This window comes from Diprion similis, chromosome 14, assembly GCF_021155765.1.
Source record: "Diprion similis isolate iyDipSimi1 chromosome 14, iyDipSimi1.1, whole genome shotgun sequence".
NCBI classification, from domain to species: Eukaryota; Metazoa; Arthropoda; class Insecta; order Hymenoptera; family Diprionidae; genus Diprion; species Diprion similis.
The window spans coordinates 12865715-12885665 of record NC_060118.1 but is presented as its reverse complement, the minus strand read 5'-3'; the positions used below and the strand labels follow the sequence as shown (position 1 = coordinate 12885665).

The following is a 19951-nucleotide window of genomic DNA, read 5'->3' as shown; positions in this document are numbered from 1 at the left end:
AAAAATATTTTCCTCGATGCGGTCATTGAAATTCCCGCTCGTTATCAGTTCGTCGAAACACGTAAACGAGTCAATAGATGACAATGCATGTTCTTTTATTAACAGTGAATCCTTTGAGTATGTGTGATTGCATGCGTGTGTGTGTGTGTCTGTGTTGCAATGTTTCGTAAATATCAGAATATACAACATTTTTTCCTCAATGTATATATATATATATAATATATCCGTTATAAAATACATGTAAAATTACAACATCTGGATAAAATGTAAAAGTGAATTATAGGTGGAAGTCGAACTTTCCTAATTATTTTAGACTTCATGTAGACCGACGTGATTCATCTATACAAATATATAATATATATCATATGAATAATAATCAATAAATTAAATATACATATACATATCTATCAGAATAAAATAAGAGACGCAAGCTGAGTTGATAAGTCTAAATTGTAAGATCCGTTATTATACGAGACTAGAGATCGCATGTACATTGTAGAGATAAAATTAGAATCTAGTTCGCGAACAATTCTTATATAGATAACAATTAACACAAGCTGCTGCATCGAATCATAAACGACTTAAAACGTCCCGTCATCGCACGGTTATATCAGTAAGTCGCCGAATCCGGGAGTGACTTTGGGTACCTGGAAGAGAAAAATTGACGTCATCGAAGGCGTTTGATGGTTTGGAAGTTTGACAAACATTTGGGAAAAAAAAATTTTCACCTGTGCCTCCTCGCGATTTCCAAATCTACAGGCCCTTCCCTGACGGCCTTGAAGAGTTCGATGACCTCGCGATGGGTGAAGCCGCGGAGAACCTTGCCGTTCAGGGTGAGAATCTCGTCGCCTGAAACGAGAGGCAAGCCAAGAATGAGTCCGTGTGAAACGAGGCGAACAGACCCGAGAGAACTGATTACGAATTCCAGGCCTCGCCGAGAGCTCGCTGACTGAATACGGAATGGCGGCCCCTCACCTTGAAGAAGAGACTTCGAAGCGTCGGCCTGGCCCCCGGGAAACACGCGCCTGACGAAGATGCCCATTTCACCTCGGGGGCTGTCCCGACCCCCGACTACACTGAAGCCGAGACTCGGACGGCCGAAGCCCTTTTCGAAACGGGCCGCGTGTCTAGTCAGGTACCGATGCGCTTCCAGGATCGTTTCGGGGGCCAAGGACTCCAGGGGGAGGAAATCCGGTCGCCGACGGTGCTCCACCACCCCCGAACCCGAGCCCAAAGACCGTCGATCGTCGCACAGCGAGATGTTGGACAACGTCTTGGCGTTTTCGAAGTACTCCGTCTCCCCCGGAAGCAGCGTTGGAACGGAACAAATCTGCGGCACGTTCTCGTCGTACGCCGTCAGCAGCTGGATTTTGCTCCCGGTGAACGACGCCAAGAAGTCTTGAACCGCCTGCAGAGAGTCCATCGTTCCCAGGTCCCGCCCTTCCACCTCCACGATCTCGTCTCCCAGTCTCAGTCTTCCGTCTCTGTGACGACAAGATGGGGCACATGGTCAAGACTTTGTTGGGTAATATTTCGAGTCAAAATTCAACGAAATATTTGATTCTACCAAGGTTCGTGTGAACCTAATTTGAGGGAATATGAACCTAGAAATCTTACATCGAATGTTTTTTGTATTTCTACCGTGATCAATTGGAACCGATGGCCCTTTATCAGCGGGTAGGGGTTTTGAGACAAATTTTAGACATTTTTAGCGTCGAATTAGGGTCTGATATTGCTTTAAGACAGAACCTACTTCACTATCTTAGGCCCATCGTATGCGCTCTTTTCAAGTAGGCGTTAAATTTCGACTCGGGATGGTTCGACCGAGTTTTCATATGACTAAACCCTGACTGATGACAATTGGATTAGACGACCGATACAGGTGGAATCCTGAAGACGATGTAATCGTCGCTTTTGAGTAAGTGTCTTCTATTCTTAGAAAATCGTATGCGATGTTAACGAGCGAAAGTGGCAATTAGGTATCGTGAAAAGGCTTTAAGAGGGCGAGTGCACAAGTGCACACGAGCATTGCCAAGATTACGGAGAATTTTTGGTTCCTCGAAATGGCACAGCGGTCGTTATGGTCAGACGTTTATATCGAGGTGGAAATTTCACCTAATATAGCGATGCTCGAAAACCGCTAACCCATTTAACGGAAGCTGTTGGGAGTAATGAAGGCGTTTACCGCGAAGAGAGCACAGAACCCAAGCGATTGTCGAGCACATTCCATCTCCTTTCTTTCTTTCTCTCTGTTCTCTTCCCAAGAAAAGCTTTTATACCGTTCAAGCCCCGGTTTTATCACGCTCTTCAATACGTGTCGTACGCGATCTGAAAACTGAACACTCCGTGCTTACATATACACGTATAATTCCGAATGGAAACCGCGTAGCTTCGGTACCTGGAACGACTGTCGTTCGAGTAAACTTGATGAATATCTAAATCCACTCGTCGGTAGCTAACAAGGAACACCGTTTCACAAGGTTCGAGAAGATCCAGCTCTCGACCTTGACACGACCCCGAGAGGTGTCTCAAGGCCCCTTAACAAACGGTCCTACGCACGAAGGGAATTGAAAGAGATACGAAAGTGACGGTGACGGGAGTCTGAAGAGTCACTGATGGATGCGAAGAGCCGGTAAGGAAATCAGGGGGTTGACGGAGCCCCCCACCCCCCTTACTTTCTCTCTCCATGCGTTCCGTGACTTAAGACGTTGTACTGTACCTACATACTGTTCACTATATATATATATATATATATACCTGTGGGCAATTCCTTTGTCCTCCAGTTCCACGACGACGTAACGAAGTCGGTCGGACCTTTGCCGTGCGAGTCTGATGCCGAGAGTCTCGTTGGGGTCCTTCTTGGCCAGGTTGACGATCCGACATCGACGCTGACGACGGACTGGCTCGACGTTACCTGCACCCTGAATGATGTCGCTTAGGAACCTGGTCTTCTCCTGCTGGAGTCTCGCCCTGTGTGGTGACGCGGTGACAAGGCCCTCCGTCTCTCCAACAGGGGTCTGGTTTATGCTGGGCAGGATTCGGCCGGAAGTTGTCTGGTGCCAGCGCAGCCCGTCGAGTCCGCTTTCCGGACGCTCCGGGTATTCGCTCGGCGTTGAACTCCGCGTTGGCTTTTCCATCTCCGAGTCGATGACGCTGCTTGTGTCCGAGCTGTCGGCGCGGTTGAGGCTCAGGGCCTCGGCCTCCGATGCTGCGGCCGATTCGCCTCGGGGCCCGTCGCTGTCGTACCCGGACTCGTTGGAGCTGACGTAGTGCGAGGAGAGACGCTGCTCGGCGCTCGGCGCCGAATTTCGCCGCTGAGACCGGAGCGTCGGTGCCGTTTCCGGGTCGACGAGGTCGACGTGTTCCGTTTGCTGATCGTAGCTGGGGCTCCGGTACTCGGAGTAGGAATTGCGACCCCCTGTCCTGAGGTAGGAGGCCGCCGTTCCTCCCGGTCGTGAACGGCGTCGACCCAGCGTCGTCGTCTCGACGGCGGCGTCGTCGGTTCTGATCAGCGACGGGAAATGCTCCTCGGATACGGTTTTGAAGAGTCGATCTTCCGGGCGGTGAGACGTGGCGGAAGGAACGGCGTGACGTTCTTCGGGTAGAACGGAGAGCTTGGACCTGAGGAAGGCGTACGGAAAACTGGTCTTCTTTCCCTCCTTCGAATCCCTGCTGAACGTCGGTTCGCGGAATTCGCAGCTGACCGATTTCCGCACGAGATTAGCCTCCGCGTTTCCGTCCGCGTAAAAGTCGCACGAGTAGAAGGTGGTCCCCGGACTTAGACTCTCCGGGGCGCGTTCTCCGGGTTCGAAAACATCGTCGAGTAGCTGACCAGCCAGGTTATCGCAGGACACGGTCTTCCCGCTCTCCTTCCCGCCGATCCTGAGGTCGATTCCCTCCGAAGGGTCGTCGCCCTTGACGTAGGTCAGCGTCGTGTTCAGATGACTGGTGCTACAGCTTCTGAAGAGCGATGCCTGAGGGTCCTTCTCCGGGGACCGAGCTGAGCGCAGGGTCTGAACGACGCTCGACTTCCGGTTGTTGCTTTGGGGCTGCTCGTCGGCGACGCTCTGCAGCGACCTGCGGTTGCTCTTCGCCGAGTTGAGCATCCCCGTCGACCCCATCCTGATGAAGAAGGACTTGAACGGGGATGCGGATCGCTGCGGGGGGCTAAAAAGCCGCGTTTTTTCCGCGGATACTTCCGGGGAATCGCGGCAGCTCACCCTCCGGAAGGAATCTATCTTCTTGCTCATCCTCCGGCCCCAAACGCCGAGTCCTGAAACAAAAGGATCCGAGATTAGCGAGGTTCGTTGATCAGAAAACCACGAAGACGTAAAAAAGTTGCGGAACCCGGCGACATATGGCAGCCAGGAAAGACGCCGAGTCGACGTTGAAGAAGCGGATGACCGGACGGCACCTGGTTCCGCGTATTTTGGGACTAGTTTTTAGAGATGTCAACCCGACCGGCATACCTACGCCCAGTTAACGGCACCCGGTGCGTGCGGCGAGGGGCGGAAGGCGGAAGGCGGAAAGGAGGGGGTGAGGAGCCAAATGCCTCGAGCATGTGGGCTTGGACCAAACGAGGAGGACCTCGTCGAGTCTCGAGGTCCCGCCGACGCTAATCAGCCACGGAAAAGGTGCGATCTTTGGGAATTAGCGCCGGTGTTCAAACGAGGCGTCGTCGTCCGGGTGGGATATTTTTTTTAAACGGTCCCAACGCTGGAGCCGGAGCCACGATGACGACGATGATGATGCCCAAGAAGATTTTGCACCGGCGCAAAACACCGCTGCTGCCTCGACCCCGTATCCGAGGACACGGAAGTCGTCAGAGCGCGCAACCGTGTCCACTTAGACTCGCCACGCGACATTATCAATTCTTACCTCGGATTGCGAGAGGCTAACTACATCACGGACCCTGCTCAGCGGCAGCACGGAGTCTGCGGAATCGACGCGCTTCGCGATCACCAGCGAATTTTGTATTCCAACTACAACACTCTGCACGGAGACTCTGGGCTCTGCGTATTCGGGAGGACCGGAGCGTCGTTGAAAGAATTATACAACAAGATTTCTCCATTTTTCGGTTATGTTTTTTTGAACAAGTTTACAATCATCAACGACAATTTTTCTTGTTTCTGTTTCGCGTTGAAATTCATTGCAATAACCGAATTATTGGTTTAGAATTTGAAAAAAATTATTTTAATGTGAACAGATTTTACTAAAAACTGCAGGAAAAGCAAATTTTACATTTTAACAAAGCATGTTTCAGGAAAAAACCTGACGCGTTTCTCTTTCCCTGCAGTTTTCAGTAAAATCTGCTCTTTTTTCTCTACAATAATAATAAAATATTTTCATCATAGCAAGCGTAAAGTACACTCGAATATACATCCACCAGTTGCGGTTGGAAAGTTGAACTTTATGCCCTAGGGCATAAAATGAAAAAAAATTAAAAATGCGCGATTTAACTGGAAATAAATTATTTAAACAAATGATTTCAAATCCGAATAAACGATAAAATGACCGCTGATGTGTCTTCACAGTTCATCGCGTCAAAGCAGAAACTTGAATTAGTTATTTTCCAGTTTTTTCATCAAAGTGATGACTTTATCTCTGCGAAATTGCTCGCGGCTGCCAAAAACATGTAAATTGCATTCAATAAAATTTACTTTCCATCAATAATACATATTTTCATTTATATTCATTTTTTTCTCTCATTACATTATTCTTCAACTTTTCACAAAGTATTTTTTTGTCTAGGTAAGAGGTCTCCGCGTTTGATCACCAACGGAGGTACGAAAATAGCTATTCTAATTGCGGTACTGAACTTTTTTCCGAAGAAACCACCCAGTTATATATAGATTCGCGTGTAATTCAATGGAAAAAAAAAATTGTCAATTTTGGTTGAATTTGCACAATATTGTTTTTGCAAGTTGTACGTTTTACCTTATGAATTCACTCAATAATTAACACAAAACAAAAAAAAGCCGTCAAAACTAAACATTTTTCTGCAAAGTGCTTGGACTGTACACGATTTAAAGGGGCACACATTCTATACAGCAAGGATGTTTTTTCTTGTAGCGCGTTGAGGCGATTTAGGAGGGGGAAGCGACACGCGCGTTGTTGGAACGGGCTTCTTGAGCTAACGTTTGAAAGTTAATAGCTTCCGTTCGTGTATAGCTCCTAACGGCAGGTGTTACGGGCCAGATTGTACAAAGGTACAAGGTAGTTGCCTATAATTGGGTCTTTTTCTTCTGTTTCGTCGCTCCTTTTATATTCGCCTTTTCTTTTTTGGCCCCTCTCTTTTCAAAATTTCCATCCACAGTTCGGCCGGCTAATGGGATGGCGGAGCACTCGGTCAATTTAGTGCTGCCGATGCGGCTAGACGCTAATGGGGCGATTCCGATATTTACGGCTAGCCTTTCTCAATTAAAAAGGAAAACAGGGATACGCGGTGTAAGATGCCTACCTCATGCAGTCGAGGATATACGTATTTCGTATTTTAATTAAATATTTCCCACAGGTGCGTCGCGCATCGCGTGGCTGGACATTCCTCGATCATTCGATTCTTCCTAGATCACTCAAGATCGTTGCGCAATACGATCGGTAACAACTCGGTCTCAGCCGAGCCCTGGAACCAGTTGCAGGAACCATCAAACGCGGCGAAACTCGGTTATAAAATCAACCTGCAGCGACAACTAATCTCGCCTCGAGGTCTTACACACCTCGCGACTTATCTGTATTATTATACATATAGAGACTCGGAGCTCTTCTCTGGCATATAAATCATTTTGTCACCTCTCGGATCTTTTTTTACTGCACCGAATACACACACGGAGGGACCAAATCCCCTGCACCGCCTCAGACCTGAACTGGTATTTGAATCCTAATAAAAAGATTAAAACAAAAAATAAAAAATAACTAGATACATACGACGAGTTCTTTTATCTTATACGAGGTATAATTCTTTCTTCCCGGACAACAGCTTCGCTGCTTTCACAACAACGTCTCTCGGCTACGAAACGCCAAGAATTAGGGTGACGAGTGCTTGTAGAGTCGAGGCAGTGATTATAACACCTATGCAACAGCTTATATTCACGCGAGGAGTTAATCACTCGTCCATTTGATCTACACCTGATTTCAAGATTACAAGAATTTCAAAAGATTTCAGAAATTTTCGACAGTTGTCAAAGGATTTTAAAAGATTTCAGATGATTTCGGAGGATGTCAAAAGAATGCAAGAGATTTCAGAGGATTTTAAAAGATTCCCAAAGAAGTGTAGGCTGGATTTCCTCGAGTGATCAACCCCTCGTACTAAAGTTATACTTCTAGGATATTTTCGGAAAATGATCTAGGTGAAGCAGGAAGAGAAAGAAGACACGGAGGTGAAATAACAGTCCGTAGATCTTGTTCGTCGTCATGATCACCATAATCAAGGTAATGTCAAACGGCGATTAAACACCGGTTGTGGCTGATAAAAAAGAGAGGAAAGATGGGAATGATAAAAAAAATAAAAATGAACGGAAAACACACACGCAACGATCAAGTATTACACACGCCGTAAAACCGTGGAGCCCGGCTGATCGTGAGAGATACTCGATCTGCGGTACCTTTTTGTTTTTCCGGCTCGTGTTCCACGATGTAGGCCGGGACCGCGGTGACCATCTGATAGTCGGTCTCGGAGCTGACCCGGGTGATGCGACCGGACTGGTGGTCAGGCTCGTCCTGTTCATCCTGAAAGTTGTTCAGCGGTTGGATGTTGAGGTTCAGAGGCTGGTCACCGCAGCTTCTTCTCGCCTGTTTTGCTCTCGGCGCCCTCGCACCTCCTCCGACGCTCTGCGTCTCCAAGAACGGCGGAGGTCCGGCCGTCGGCGACGGGGGTGGCGTGAAGGAAGACGAGGCCTCCCTCGGCGGCCGGGGTTCGCCACCGACCCCCTCGACGCTGTGCCGCTTAGACTTGGCCAATCGCTTGAACATCGCAGCACCCTGTAATCGATAAAGAACGCGACATGTTAAAGATCGGTTTGGTTTTTTTTTTTTTTTTTCTTTTTGCCCGTTGACGACGTCCGGAAACTCGAGTAACTCTCGAGCAGCGTGGTTGCAAATCCACATCTCAGCGCGAAATCGATCTCTCTACTGCGGCTGCATGGAGTGGAAAACGAGGTTTTGAGACTATTTAATACTCGTGCTGTCTTTCATGGTGTCTCTCGATCATCATCGGTCTCGAGGAGCTTTGGGGTTGAATTGATATTTGGGTGGAAATTTCTTTGAGATGCTCAAGTCGAAATTTTGCGCCTACTTTGAAGGAATTCTTATGTAGAGCTTTGAGATAAGAAAAGTAGGATCTGTCTCAATGCAATATCAGACCCTGATTTGAGGCTACAAGTTTCCGAAATTTACCGATTTAACTAAGTTTAGGCTCAAAGTAGGGTATGTTTAGAACCTTCTTTAAAATCTGCTTGCTTGAAACCCGTCTTTGATTAATTACGATAGAAATACAAAAAATACGATTAGAGCGTATGAAGTGAAATTAAAATGTCAATAAATAAGAATCGGTTCACGGATGTATTTAATCGTATTTTCTGTATATTCAACAGGTTAAAAGGTTTTTTTTATTTGCAAGATTGTTGAATGAATACAGTTGAAATGCGATACTTAATTTTCAAATAATATTGAAACTTATCAAAATTACATCGAAACAGGCCTAAATTAAAATTTTCGGAGTTGGAGGTTGGATGTAGGATTTGTTTTTAAATTTCTCAGACTTGGAGGGTCAACGTAGGATTTCTAGGTTCAGTTTCCCTCAAAGTAGGTTCACACGAACCTTGATAGGATCAAAAATAGGCGCTAAATTTCGTCTTGGGTATGACGATTGGTTCCGTTCAAATCGTGCAAAAAGCAAAGGCGACGACTGGCAAGCAGAGGTTTGAAAAGCGCGATGAACGCGTGCGCCGCAAGGACGAAACAAGACCGATCTCGTTGTTGGGTTGTATGTACATACATACAATACTCGATGCAATTATGCGGCGGCGATACACCTGTTGCCAATCGGTTGCGCAACGCGCCGGAGTTGGACTGGCTGCAAAGAATTCCGTACTTTCACTGCATGGGTGATCGGCGAGAGCCCAGGGCGTCGGTCCTAAAGGCGATCTAAGGGCGTAATTATCGGGGGGGGATAGGCGAGGTGGGGTATCGAAGAGAGTCTCCCTCGGAGAGCGGAGAGAATCACTCTCGGATACTCGGTGTATTTGGCACGGCGACAAGGCACGCAGCCTCAGGACGTGCCGGAGGAACTCGACTAGCTGCAAATAGCGATCCGGGGGTAAAGACTCCTGGTTATAGATAGCTCGCGCTCTCTTGTATGGCCGAGTTCTGCGGGCCGATGCTGACTAGCGCTCTGCAGAATGCGAAACGGGCCCCCAAGACCCCCGGCCCTCCAGACGCGTCTCTCGAACTGCGCCTGCCGCGAAGAGCCGCGACGATGATGACCGGCCGACGCGACGCGGCTCGCCTTAACCCAAATAAATTGAGAAACAAGAAACGAGACAACCGGCTTCTGGGTGCCACTACTGTGTGTTCACTCTCCACCGCGGGTAGTATCGAGATACCCGGAGATGATAACTTGCAGCGCCACAGCCGCACTTTCGAGTCGACTCGACCCTAGTGTGTGCCAACGGAAGTAGTCGATTAACTTTTTGCTAACGGGAGGAGGAGGAGAAGAAGAAGAAGAAGTAGAAGAAGAAGAAGAAAATTAAGGAGGAGGAGGAGGAGAATTAGACCTCGTCGTACAAACAGAGTGAACCTTGTTCCACGATGCGTCCTGGAATCGTAGCCGCAGCCTGCACTTGCGCATCCCGAGAAGCGTATGCAGATAAAACGCAGTAATTGTAGCCAATTGCGAGTAGCAATTCGGAGGAGGTCACTGTTTTATTGCCCTTATACGTCAGAGCAATCAAAGTATCCGCGGTGACCAGTTTGCAGTGATTTTCCCGAGCTTCTCCGTCAACAAGGGAACCGTTTAGCTAATTTATACCCTCGAGTGTATCTGCACGCTGTATTCGTATATAGGATCACTTAAATAATTCGTGGGCCAGCACGATTTCGGTGAAATTCGCAAAGTGAACGTAAGTGAAGAGCCATTGTCCATAGCCTCAGCGAGGCTCCATTAGCGCCGGTCAATCGATCGTTGATCCTTATAACAATATAATTGATGGCGAGGACGATGGCGTGTTTCACCGGGGAAGGTCACGGGGTTAACGTTCCTCTGTCAACACCCGTTTCAGAGTTAATAATATCCACGTGTGTCTGCCAAGCCACTCTCCGAGCTCACGTTATAAGCGCGTTAGGTATACGACACATACGCGAGAGAGAGAGAAAGAGAAAGAGAGAGAGAGAGAGAGAGGCCGCATGCACGCACACGAAGTAGCATTTCCGCTTTTCACAAGCCCACAAGCCCTAGTCCTCGACGAAGTTGATCAACTACCTGTTGCACGTCGCGTCACGGAGTCAACGTGTGGATAAGTCGAGTCGGGGTCAGAGGGCAGACGGCACGCGTCGCGACGCTCCGCGATGGCGGGTGAAATTCGAGGAGAATATGCAGGAGAAAGAGGAGAAAAGGAGGAGGCTAGGCTAAAGGCGTCGCATCGCCTCGCGTCGATTCGGGAGTGACGACACCGAGGAGCGAGAGAGCCCGGTTGAATTTGCATCGGAAAGCCTCTCACGTTCGGAGAGAAAAGACGAGGGAGCCTTCCACGAGACGAAGAAGACGAGGCCTCGCAGGGCGGCCTTTGTACGCCTCTTGCCTTAGAATTCGTTCTTTTGCCCTCACACCGACTCCCACGATCACCTCTACACCCGACGCGACTTTAGTACACAACTGCATTCCGAAGGGTTCGCCGCTTCCTGCACGCGTCCTCCAGGCAGCCTTGTCCCCCGCTGACTCCCGCTCTTCTCCTCCTCCTCCTCCTCCAACGCCGCCATCGAGAAACTGACGATCAAAAATTTTAATTACCATTTGTACGATGCGGGACATTCGTTGAATGAATATTATCACCGCACGTCGTTGCGCTGGCTGCCGAGTCATTCGAGATTCAAGCACTCTTCGGACGGACGTCGCGTCTACTACTAATATGCCGAAAACCATCAAGACTCAAAGGAAAAACGCACGCCTCCATGGTGTCCGGAATGTCCTGAAAATGTCCCTGAATTTTGCTTATCCTTGGAAACTCCTGGAAACTATCCTTGAATTTTTCTTGTGTTCTGGAGATATTCGATTTTTAATGTTCTTGAATTTGTTACGGATTTTTTACTGACACCATGGTGTCACCTCAGACCGCTTTTTCTAGGACTCGAAGTTCAGGAAATCGTGTCAAGCTAGAAGAGTCTTCGGTGCCAGCCAACCCAACACTATTTGAACCCTGTAACGGTGCTCCATTGGCACTGTCAAGTCCTGGTTCGACCGTTCCTGGGTGTCGATCGATGGACTGCGATGACGTTTTTCCGCGAAACGGAGAGACAGTCGATGACCTGTGGAAACGAGACCCTTTCCGGTTCTACCTACATTCACACTTTTCAATATCAAAAATCGACCAGAACGGTGCAGGCCAGGCAGTGAGAGCAGGTAGTGCGTGTTACAAGCTGCTTAGTACCGCATGACGGAATTAGTATTCCGTTGACATGTCGCAGAGCGCGCGACGCACTTGGTCGCACCTTAGGACGAGGAGAATGCAGCGGCAATAGTACCGATGAAAGCCAGTTGTGGTTGTAACAGACGTACCTATACAGGCGGGCAGGTATTACGGGTATTACCGGGACATAGTCGTGCCACAAACCGGGATCAGGGGAGAGTCTGCCTGTCTTCCTCTCTTCCTCTCTTCCTCTCTTTGTGCGTCTCCCGAAATCGAAGACCCTAGCTGATTCCTGGGTCGAAATTTAGCGCCTACATTTCAAAAGTCATGTGACCCTACTTTAAAGGACACTGAACACAGAAATTCTACGTGACCCTCCAAGTCCGAGAAATTTAAGAACATGTCCTACTTTGACTCTCTCAGTTTCACGCTATCCTGTCTACAACTTCTCCATTGGATCTGTAACTCCTCCTCTATAGATTATTCACAATGAATAATCCGAGGGCTGTTCCGACATAATATTGATAAGTTTGAATATTATTTGAAAATTAAGTACCGAATTCGAACTGTAATCATACCCAACCTCCGGAGGGTTAAAGGAGGTTCTAAACATACATAGACTTTGAGTCTACACTTGGTTAAATCGGTAAATTTCGGACATTTTTAGGGTTAAATTGGGATTTGATATCGTATTGAGATAGAACCTAGTTTATTATCTTTAAGCTCTACGTAGGAATTCCTTTAAAGTAGGCGCTAAATTTGGACTCGCATTCGGTCACGAAGAGAGGAACGTGGTAAGCGAGAGAGGCGATCAGTCAGCCGGCCGCGGATCCCGTGAATGCATAATGGTGAATCATATCTTTTGAGAGAAGTAGAAGAGAAGAAGAAGACGAAGAAGAAGAAGAAGAAACTAGATCATTAAGCCACGCAACCTTGGGTTTCTTGCCAAGTTCAGTGCACTCCGGCATCGACACGGTGTTCAGGTCCCCGCACACACGTACATGCGACGACCTCCGCAGCTTCTGACTCCGCGTTACTCCGAGTTCCTCCGCACCTCCTCCTCATCCTCCTCCTCCTCCTCCTCCTCCTCCTCCTCCTCCTTACCCCCCTTTCCCGTTCTCCGGGGAGGTGGCTCGCCACCATCTAGGCATATCCTAGTTTTTGTCTAGCCGTTGGCTGGCTTCTCCGACGAACTAGTCTCAGGTAGTCCCCTCGAGCTCTGCTGCAGCTACTGCTTCTACTTACTCCCGTCAATCCACCGGGGCAATACAGAAACGCTGAGATCGAACCATCTACGGCGACCACAGGATCCTCACTCACTCCCTCCCTCCCTCCCCCCTCTTGCTGCCTATCCCGTCCCCTCGACACGACGCGATCTTATTTTCTTTATTACGCGATATCGTGGCGACGATGAAAGGCGAATGCGTGTTCACCCTGTACCCGATGGAAAAGGAGATCACAACTGTCCGAAGCGATTCGCATCGTTTCGAAGGTAATTCGTTCCGTCGTCAACCTTTTCGGAACCGATGAACCGCTGATCCTTTTCCAACTTTCGCGTCCTTTCCTGGACGACTTGGTCCTGTTTCAGCCCCCGCTAGGCCCCCTCGATAATAAACGGGGAAACGTCGATCCTCGATATCCTGAAGCGTTGAAAAAAACTCGTTTCGAGATCGCGCGTGACTCGGTCGCATGATAAACTTTTATGAGTCCAGTGGGGGGCGCGGGGCCCGCGGGCCGACTCTTGCGGTTCATGGGGCCCGTGTGCAATACCCCCGTCTGCGTGTCAGGACGGTCAAGTTTTCGAACCGCGACGACTGTCAGCCCACGTTGAGCACAGTCCTGCGAGCGTCCTTCGACCCGGTCGACCAGGCTCGGTACCCTTCTGTCGCTCAACATCCGATACCTCCACCTCCTTCCCGAATCCCCCGCCTCACCTTAGCTTGGCAGACATCCTTTCCTCCTGCCGGAGTCTTGTTCAGCCAACAATGTATCGCAGGACGAAATCACGAGAGAAAATTTCAATCTCTTAGGTCTCTGACCAGTATAGTCCCGAAGTTATGCCTTTCGGATCTTGGATTCTTGACCAAAGAATCTCAACTTTTAAACGGAAATGAGAATGGGATTGGAACGAGACAAAGGCAGGCGATTGATACACCTGTTGCAGGAGGCGTTATAGAGACTCGAACGAAACAACGTATTGTTTTAGGATCGCGGAGCGGCCGGATAGACGATCCTAATAGGTTCCAGACACGCTCCATGGAGCGCTGAATCTTCGGTGGACCGGATCGCCTGTAGTACTAGACGGTATCGGTATGAAACTGCAGGGTACTATCGGTACCTACCTCCGGGGTAACGACTGCTCACCGCCTACCTTCCTACCTTGGGAGGCTTGAGAAGCGCCGAGAGGCGCCCGTCGGGTCACGTCCGAGTGAATTTTAATTGCGACAATATACTTGCAACCTCCGCGCGAAGAGGAGGAGGAGGAGGAGGAGGAGGAGGATATAAGGTGCCATTCGGCTCTCCCGTGTGCGACGGAATCGGCGCGAAATACTTTCGACGCCGTGGAATTTGCCTCGATGACAGTTCCGAGAGAGGAGGCGATGTTTTTGGTCGAGTGAAAAAGAACGCAAGGTGGCTCATCCGCCTTCGTCGGCGTTTACGCTTACGTCGGTAATTCCGATTAAAGCGAAACCCGCGCACCTGCCTCCGTCTCAGTTGCCATTTCGATTAACTCTAATTAGAAACGCTCTAAACGACGATTGCTCAAATTATTTCGTTATAGCTGCTAGAGCACGTTTCTCCCCCCCAATAACGTACCCCATCGCTATTAATCGATCATGGTTTGAGACTCTTCGTGAAAATATGGTCAGTGCCAACAAGCCGTCTGCGAAATATCGGTGGAGCTCTCAAGCCCACGGAGATTGGGAAGAAACGATCTTTCCTTTGGTCCGTTGAACATGACGATCATCGTCGTGAGGCGATGAATTTTGAATGGGACTTGTGAAACGAGAATGGAACGACTCTAGATGGATTTATTATGTCCATAAGGATGTTGGACGAGTACGCATAATATGCATAACGACAAAAAGTTAATCCAAAAAAGTAAATAGACAAGAAAAAAAAAAAGAAATAACTTAAATTATGTGAAATGAGAAAATAAAGAGAGAGAGGCGTTTATTTCGTGCTTGCTCTGGGACGGAGGGTCCCCTAAGAGCACCGTGGCAGGAAAACAATTTACAAGAGTACGCGAGGGAGGGAGAGAAAGAGAGATAAGCCAAGGTAGGTATATAGCGGGTATAATAATTGTAGCGACGAATGCTCGGCCCATTAGCCGTCCGATCCGGCTACCTGCCTATTAATTTCCCAATGAAAGAAGGAGAGGAGAGGAGAGGAGAGCTGCCGTTGCCAGTGCTTCTGCTGCTACACACACGGTGCGTCGCGCGGAGGCGAGAGATGGCATTATCATATGCAGCTATGCAGTCAGACACGCCGCTTGATTATTTTGTACGATGCAAGGCCATCCTCTATGCTTCTTCAAACCTCGGGCTCACCTCACTCGCCTCGAGATCACCTCGCAGGCTGAGGGTAAGTACGCGACGGACTCGCGTCTAGTCCTTACACTCGAAAAAATGAATAAAAAAATAAATAAATAAATAAACGGAAAGAAAAAAATAAGAATAATTCACTGTAGGGGTTCGCCTTCGAGAGTCCCGCAGAACGATGGATATGTGCGAGAAATGAACGTTAAAGTATCGCACAAAAGCCCGGGTCAGTTGAGGTCACCCAATGCGATTTGGTTTATGACCCAGGAACCCCTCCTCCTCCTCCTCCTTCTTTTCCTCTCCATATTATTGTACTTTGCGAATGATTTACGAGCGGGTGGTGTTTATTTTTAACAAAAATTCTTTTATCTCTCTTCGCGTTACGTTTCTTTTTTCACCTCCCTTTTTGCATCTCTTCTCAACTCTCCCACACGTCTATATACATATTATACCTACGAACGTATCCCGCAGCAGAGAGTAGGTACATACAGTATAATCGCATCCGAATTCGAACCTCGTCAACGTTCTGGCATTCGTTTGTCCAACAAACACACACAGTGAGAATGACGACAACAATGCGCGAAGAACGCGGTACTACTTACCGATCCTTGCCTAGTTCGTCACCATCACCAATGACGACGGGTACCTTTGTTTTCCTCTGGTATATTACACTCCTCTACGATGATAACAACTAATCGTTAACGGATCTCACGTGTAAACAGAGTCGTCCGCACTCGATCGGCGTGACGTAGGTACTTGTACTTGTACTCACACGCGGCGCGAACTTTGACCCCTTGGACCAAAGCGCGGGGGTTGCTCGGTCTCCTCGTTAACGGGATTAAAGGCACACAACAAACGGTATATATCGCGATTAGCGTGGGTACAAGCGGGAGGAAAAGGCGAGTGTAAAGGAGAAAACGAGCGGCCGGGAACCCGTGCGACCTCGATCAATGCCGTGCGCAGACCAGCGCAGACTGTCCGCAACGCAACGCGGCAGAGCACGGGGAACGTAGAGAGACCGTGGTGTGTCGTGCTTTCCCCCACCAGAGCAACCCACCCCACTCTGCCGCCCCTAGGCCACGACATGACCGACATGAACCCAAAACCGCATGTTTACTCGGTCCCACCCCCGCCCCCCAGGCGCGATCATTGCTGGCCGATCTTCTCCCGCCCCCGCTCCATCCTGCAATCTCATGCACTAGTCACTCACGAAGATGTCTGCAGAATTAACACCTGGATACCGTTTTCATAGAGGATGGAGAGACTTTGGAGCTTTGCTTTTGCTACAGGTTTCCCCTTCAGCTACAGGCTCGTTTTCTACGCCGCGAAGCCTGCGGGGAGACTATGTGGAAGTAGACTGACTAATAGCTTCTAATGACGAAGTCTAGTCGACTTGAGTCAGTTCTTAAACATGTCTATGAGGAGGTGGAATCATCTTATTTTTATTCGTCAATGCTCGGCCAGTCGTCCAAAACGTCTTCGTGCTTTCTTCGCCTCGTGGATTCTGACACCCGTTTTCGGCCGCTCTCGCATTTTGGGCCTGAAAAAGTACACCGAGAATCTCCAACCTGATTATACGAAAGTACAGGGTTAGGCTGTAAGAATAATCCAGTCTTGGCAATCTGCTGGATGAAGCTGTTCAATGATGAGATCCATCCCTTTCGTGGAAAATACTATATGATTCCAGGTGTGTGTTTCGCCGCGTTGGCTCCTTTGCACTGATGGAACTCTCCTGGCCACGCGATGCAGGATCATTAATAATTCCGCGTAGCGTGTACGCGTAGGAATTGGAAAGGTATGGTAGACTGGCAGGCAGGCAGGTATAACCTAATCAGTTTTCACTAGCGGAGTGCCCTGGCGTATCTAATTGAGGCGTAGGATTGTAGGATGAGGAGGAGGAGAAGGACCGGGAGAGGGATGAGTGCTTTCTTTAATTTTTACCTGTGAAGAGAATTCCCGCGTCGCTCTAGGACCCCCGGCGTTAACGACGGATAAATACTTAAATAGGTACACGGGTGAAATGCGCGAATTCCTGGTTTATTGTTTCATACATTCTCTCCTCTCTCGCAATATGCCTATTTGTGCAATAATTACACGGGTGGGTAAGCCGAGCAGCCGACGCGACGACGCCGCAGGTGAAAATTTGAAAACGGTGAGAACTGAGAAGTAAGAAGCAAGCACCGAGGCGTCGTTAATTCCATGCGTCCGTATTTTCATCGATGAAATTCACTGGCTGCCGATCACAGATGCACCCTGTTACAATAATACCTGCGACAGGTGGTATCCTTCTCGTGCCACGGTACCGCCGGAGGCGGAGACCCGGTCGGCCACGATTCTATTAACCCGTTTTACCCCATTGCGTGGTATTATGAGGAAAATAACGTGGTATTACCGCGAAGCATTACGCCAGCCGGCTCGTACCGCATGCTTCGCTCGTCGATCCGACGACCCGCGATTCCAAGCGACGGAGTAAAGAAGGAGAGGAACCAGGTTGTTCGTGGCGCACCGCCGTGGACCCAGAGTAGTCGAAATTGATCCGGGACTGGTAAGAAAAATATAAAACAAGAATATAATGGTTAGATCCAGGTTGATTGGCCTATGATTACGCCTTACGGGTAACCTGCGGCTGGCTTCACTTCTACTTCAAATGCGCCGTGATCCGACGGTCCGCCGGGACGGATCGAGAAATGCTACCTGAGCCTGGGGCGATCGGCGTTACGCCGCAGGACGAAGCGATAAGTGGCTGGATCTCTCGATCCTCGATCCTCGATCATCGTCCAACGACGACAGCGACGCCTCGCGGTTTTCGGCCGATTTGGTAGAGGGTGCTGCGCTTGCAGGAGTGCACAAAAGCTCGCGTTTCACCGTCGCGTCGCCGGCCATCTGCCGCCCCCCGACACTCGAGATAGCTCAGGGATAATAGAGCCAGTTCGCGTGATCCTGGCTAACCGGGAGAGACCGCCGGACAGCCTGCTGCCTTCATCCCGAGTTCTCGTGCCAATGATTGCAGAGTACTCTGGAGTAGGTTGTGACTCCTCGGCCAACACCGACGCGGTCCTGATGCCTAGGAGGCCGCTCTTTCTCCACCTTTTCTTTTTCCCTCTCACCTCATCCACTCGCCGTATGTACACACGGGCAAACGGTTCAGTCACCCGTCCGTCGCCCGATGCATGCATGTCTCTTTGTTTTTCTCCTTCTCTCCTATGAGGCCTCATTTTTCTCTCAAACTCTATTCCGAGGCCTTTTTGTCCCGTTTCTTTGTCCGCACTTCTCGCTTTCTCTTTATTTGTCCGCAGAGCTAGTCAGTTCCCTTCCGGCTGGCTCCTCGTACCTCGTCCAAACGGCCCTTTTCCACGTTTCTCGACGTCTAGGTCTCAACGTCGACGCGGGACGGAAAATTTCCATCGAAGATACACAGCCGATTCTTTCTCTCTCTCTCTCTCTCTCTCTCGCGGTATTTATCCGCGCGCCAATCCTAACTCCCTGCAATGGCAACAGTAGGCAGGTATGTGTGATTCCGAGAAAAGGAAACGAGCGGCTAATACCACCATTAAGTAAATTAAACCAATTATACCTACTCCTCGCCGCGAGAGAGGCCGCATCATGAGATTCCCCGCGTAAATGTACCTCCTGCAGCCTCCTCTTCCTCCTCTCTTCCTTCTTCTGGACTGCTGTCTCCGAGCATTAAGTAGCCCCAGGGTCTCGGGTCTCCTCGAGTCATCTCCACAGCCGTGTCCTCCGGGCAATTGTCAAACCCACATCGATTAAATAGCAATTACGAAGGCAGCGTCTCTGACGCCACGGCGCCACGCGTTGAAATACCTGCTGCAGGAACGAGGATTGCGAGGAGTGAGGTAAGCTCTGCTCGTGACAGTCGCCGGAATACAGGACGATTCTGTCGCAATTTTCTGCTAGCGATGTAAAACCTGGAGCCGTTCACAGTCGGGGGTTAAAAACGTGAAAAAGAAATCGGAAACACCACCTTGAGCAACGTGGAGCCGCTTGATGATAAGAATTAATAGAACGTCATCAGTTTTGCGGTTTAGTTCTGAGATGAGGTGTAATTTATTTGCACCCGTCGACGCGCGAACTTTTCGTATAAAAGCTCCGGAGATGGTGTCTACCTGGCGTTATATCATACGAGATTGTTATGCCGTCATTGCAATGGGTGAGTAGCTCCCGGCAGTGTCTTGCAAATTTTGCTTTTCAACATCGAAGTTTGTTCATTCTAGTTTTTTGTGGATTTTTTTTTTTTTGTCGTTACGTTTTTTGTTTTTGTCATTACTTTTTCATTTTCTCTCTCCCTGTGAAGTTTGGGATACTGCTTTTGATCAACTGCACGCGCTGCCTTGGCCACCAGAGGATCTCCAGGCAGGCTGGTTACTCCTACGAAAGACCAAAGGTCGAATTCTCTCTACCCTCGCCTCAAGAATACGGACCACCACCGGTGCAGAATTATCCCAGCTATAATTACCCTCAGCCCCCTGCTTACAACTATCCTCCACCTCCGCCACCTCCACCTCCGCCTCCGCCTCCACCTCCACCTCCACCTCCACCTCCACCTCCACCTCCACCTCCACCTCCACCTCCACCTCCACCTCCACCTCCACCTCCACCTCCACCTCCACCTCCACCTCCACCTCCACCTCCACCTCCACCTCCGCCCCCGCCCCCGCCCCCGCCCCCGCCCCCGCCCCCGCCCCCGCCCCCGCCCCCGCCCCCGCCCCCGCCCCCGCCCCCGCCCCCGCCCCCGCCTTCACCTCCACCTCCACCACCACCTCCACCAACATA

General features: G+C 49.5%; 2 protein-coding genes across 4 annotated transcripts in view; one reads left to right on the top strand and one right to left on the bottom strand.

The window, feature by feature from the left end:
• Positions 1 to 26: 26 nt before the first annotated feature.
• The window catches only part of LOC124415011, a 22375-nt gene continuing 2450 nt past the window's right edge, over positions 27 to 19951 (bottom strand). The window contains exons 2-8 of one of the 3 annotated variants that reach the window (XM_046896238.1): positions 18212 to 18217; positions 15763 to 15834; positions 7602 to 7977; positions 2758 to 4273; positions 976 to 1484; positions 729 to 849; positions 27 to 647 (exon numbers count right to left, since the gene is read on the bottom strand). In XM_046896238.1, coding sequence (XP_046752194.1) covers positions 611 to 647; positions 729 to 849; positions 976 to 1484; positions 2758 to 4273; positions 7602 to 7968 — 2550 coding nt within the window. In that variant the 5' untranslated portion in view covers positions 7969 to 7977; positions 15763 to 15834; positions 18212 to 18217 and the 3' untranslated portion in view covers positions 27 to 610. Of the gene's footprint in view, positions 648 to 728; positions 850 to 975; positions 1485 to 2757; positions 4274 to 7601; positions 7978 to 15762; positions 16132 to 18211; positions 18218 to 19951 lie in introns of those variants that run through there. The other 2 variants (XM_046896237.1, XM_046896239.1) reach the window with 2 other exon arrangements.
• The window catches only part of LOC124414504 (ras and Rab interactor 2-like), a 2482-nt gene continuing 691 nt past the window's right edge, over positions 18161 to 19951 (top strand). Inside the window, exons 1-5 of the mRNA XM_046895450.1 lie at positions 18161 to 18281; positions 18457 to 18665; positions 18853 to 19014; positions 19266 to 19328; positions 19473 to 19690. Coding sequence (XP_046751406.1) covers positions 18161 to 18281; positions 18457 to 18665; positions 18853 to 19014; positions 19266 to 19328; positions 19473 to 19690 — 773 coding nt within the window. The remainder of the gene's footprint in view (positions 18282 to 18456; positions 18666 to 18852; positions 19015 to 19265; positions 19329 to 19472; positions 19691 to 19951) is intronic.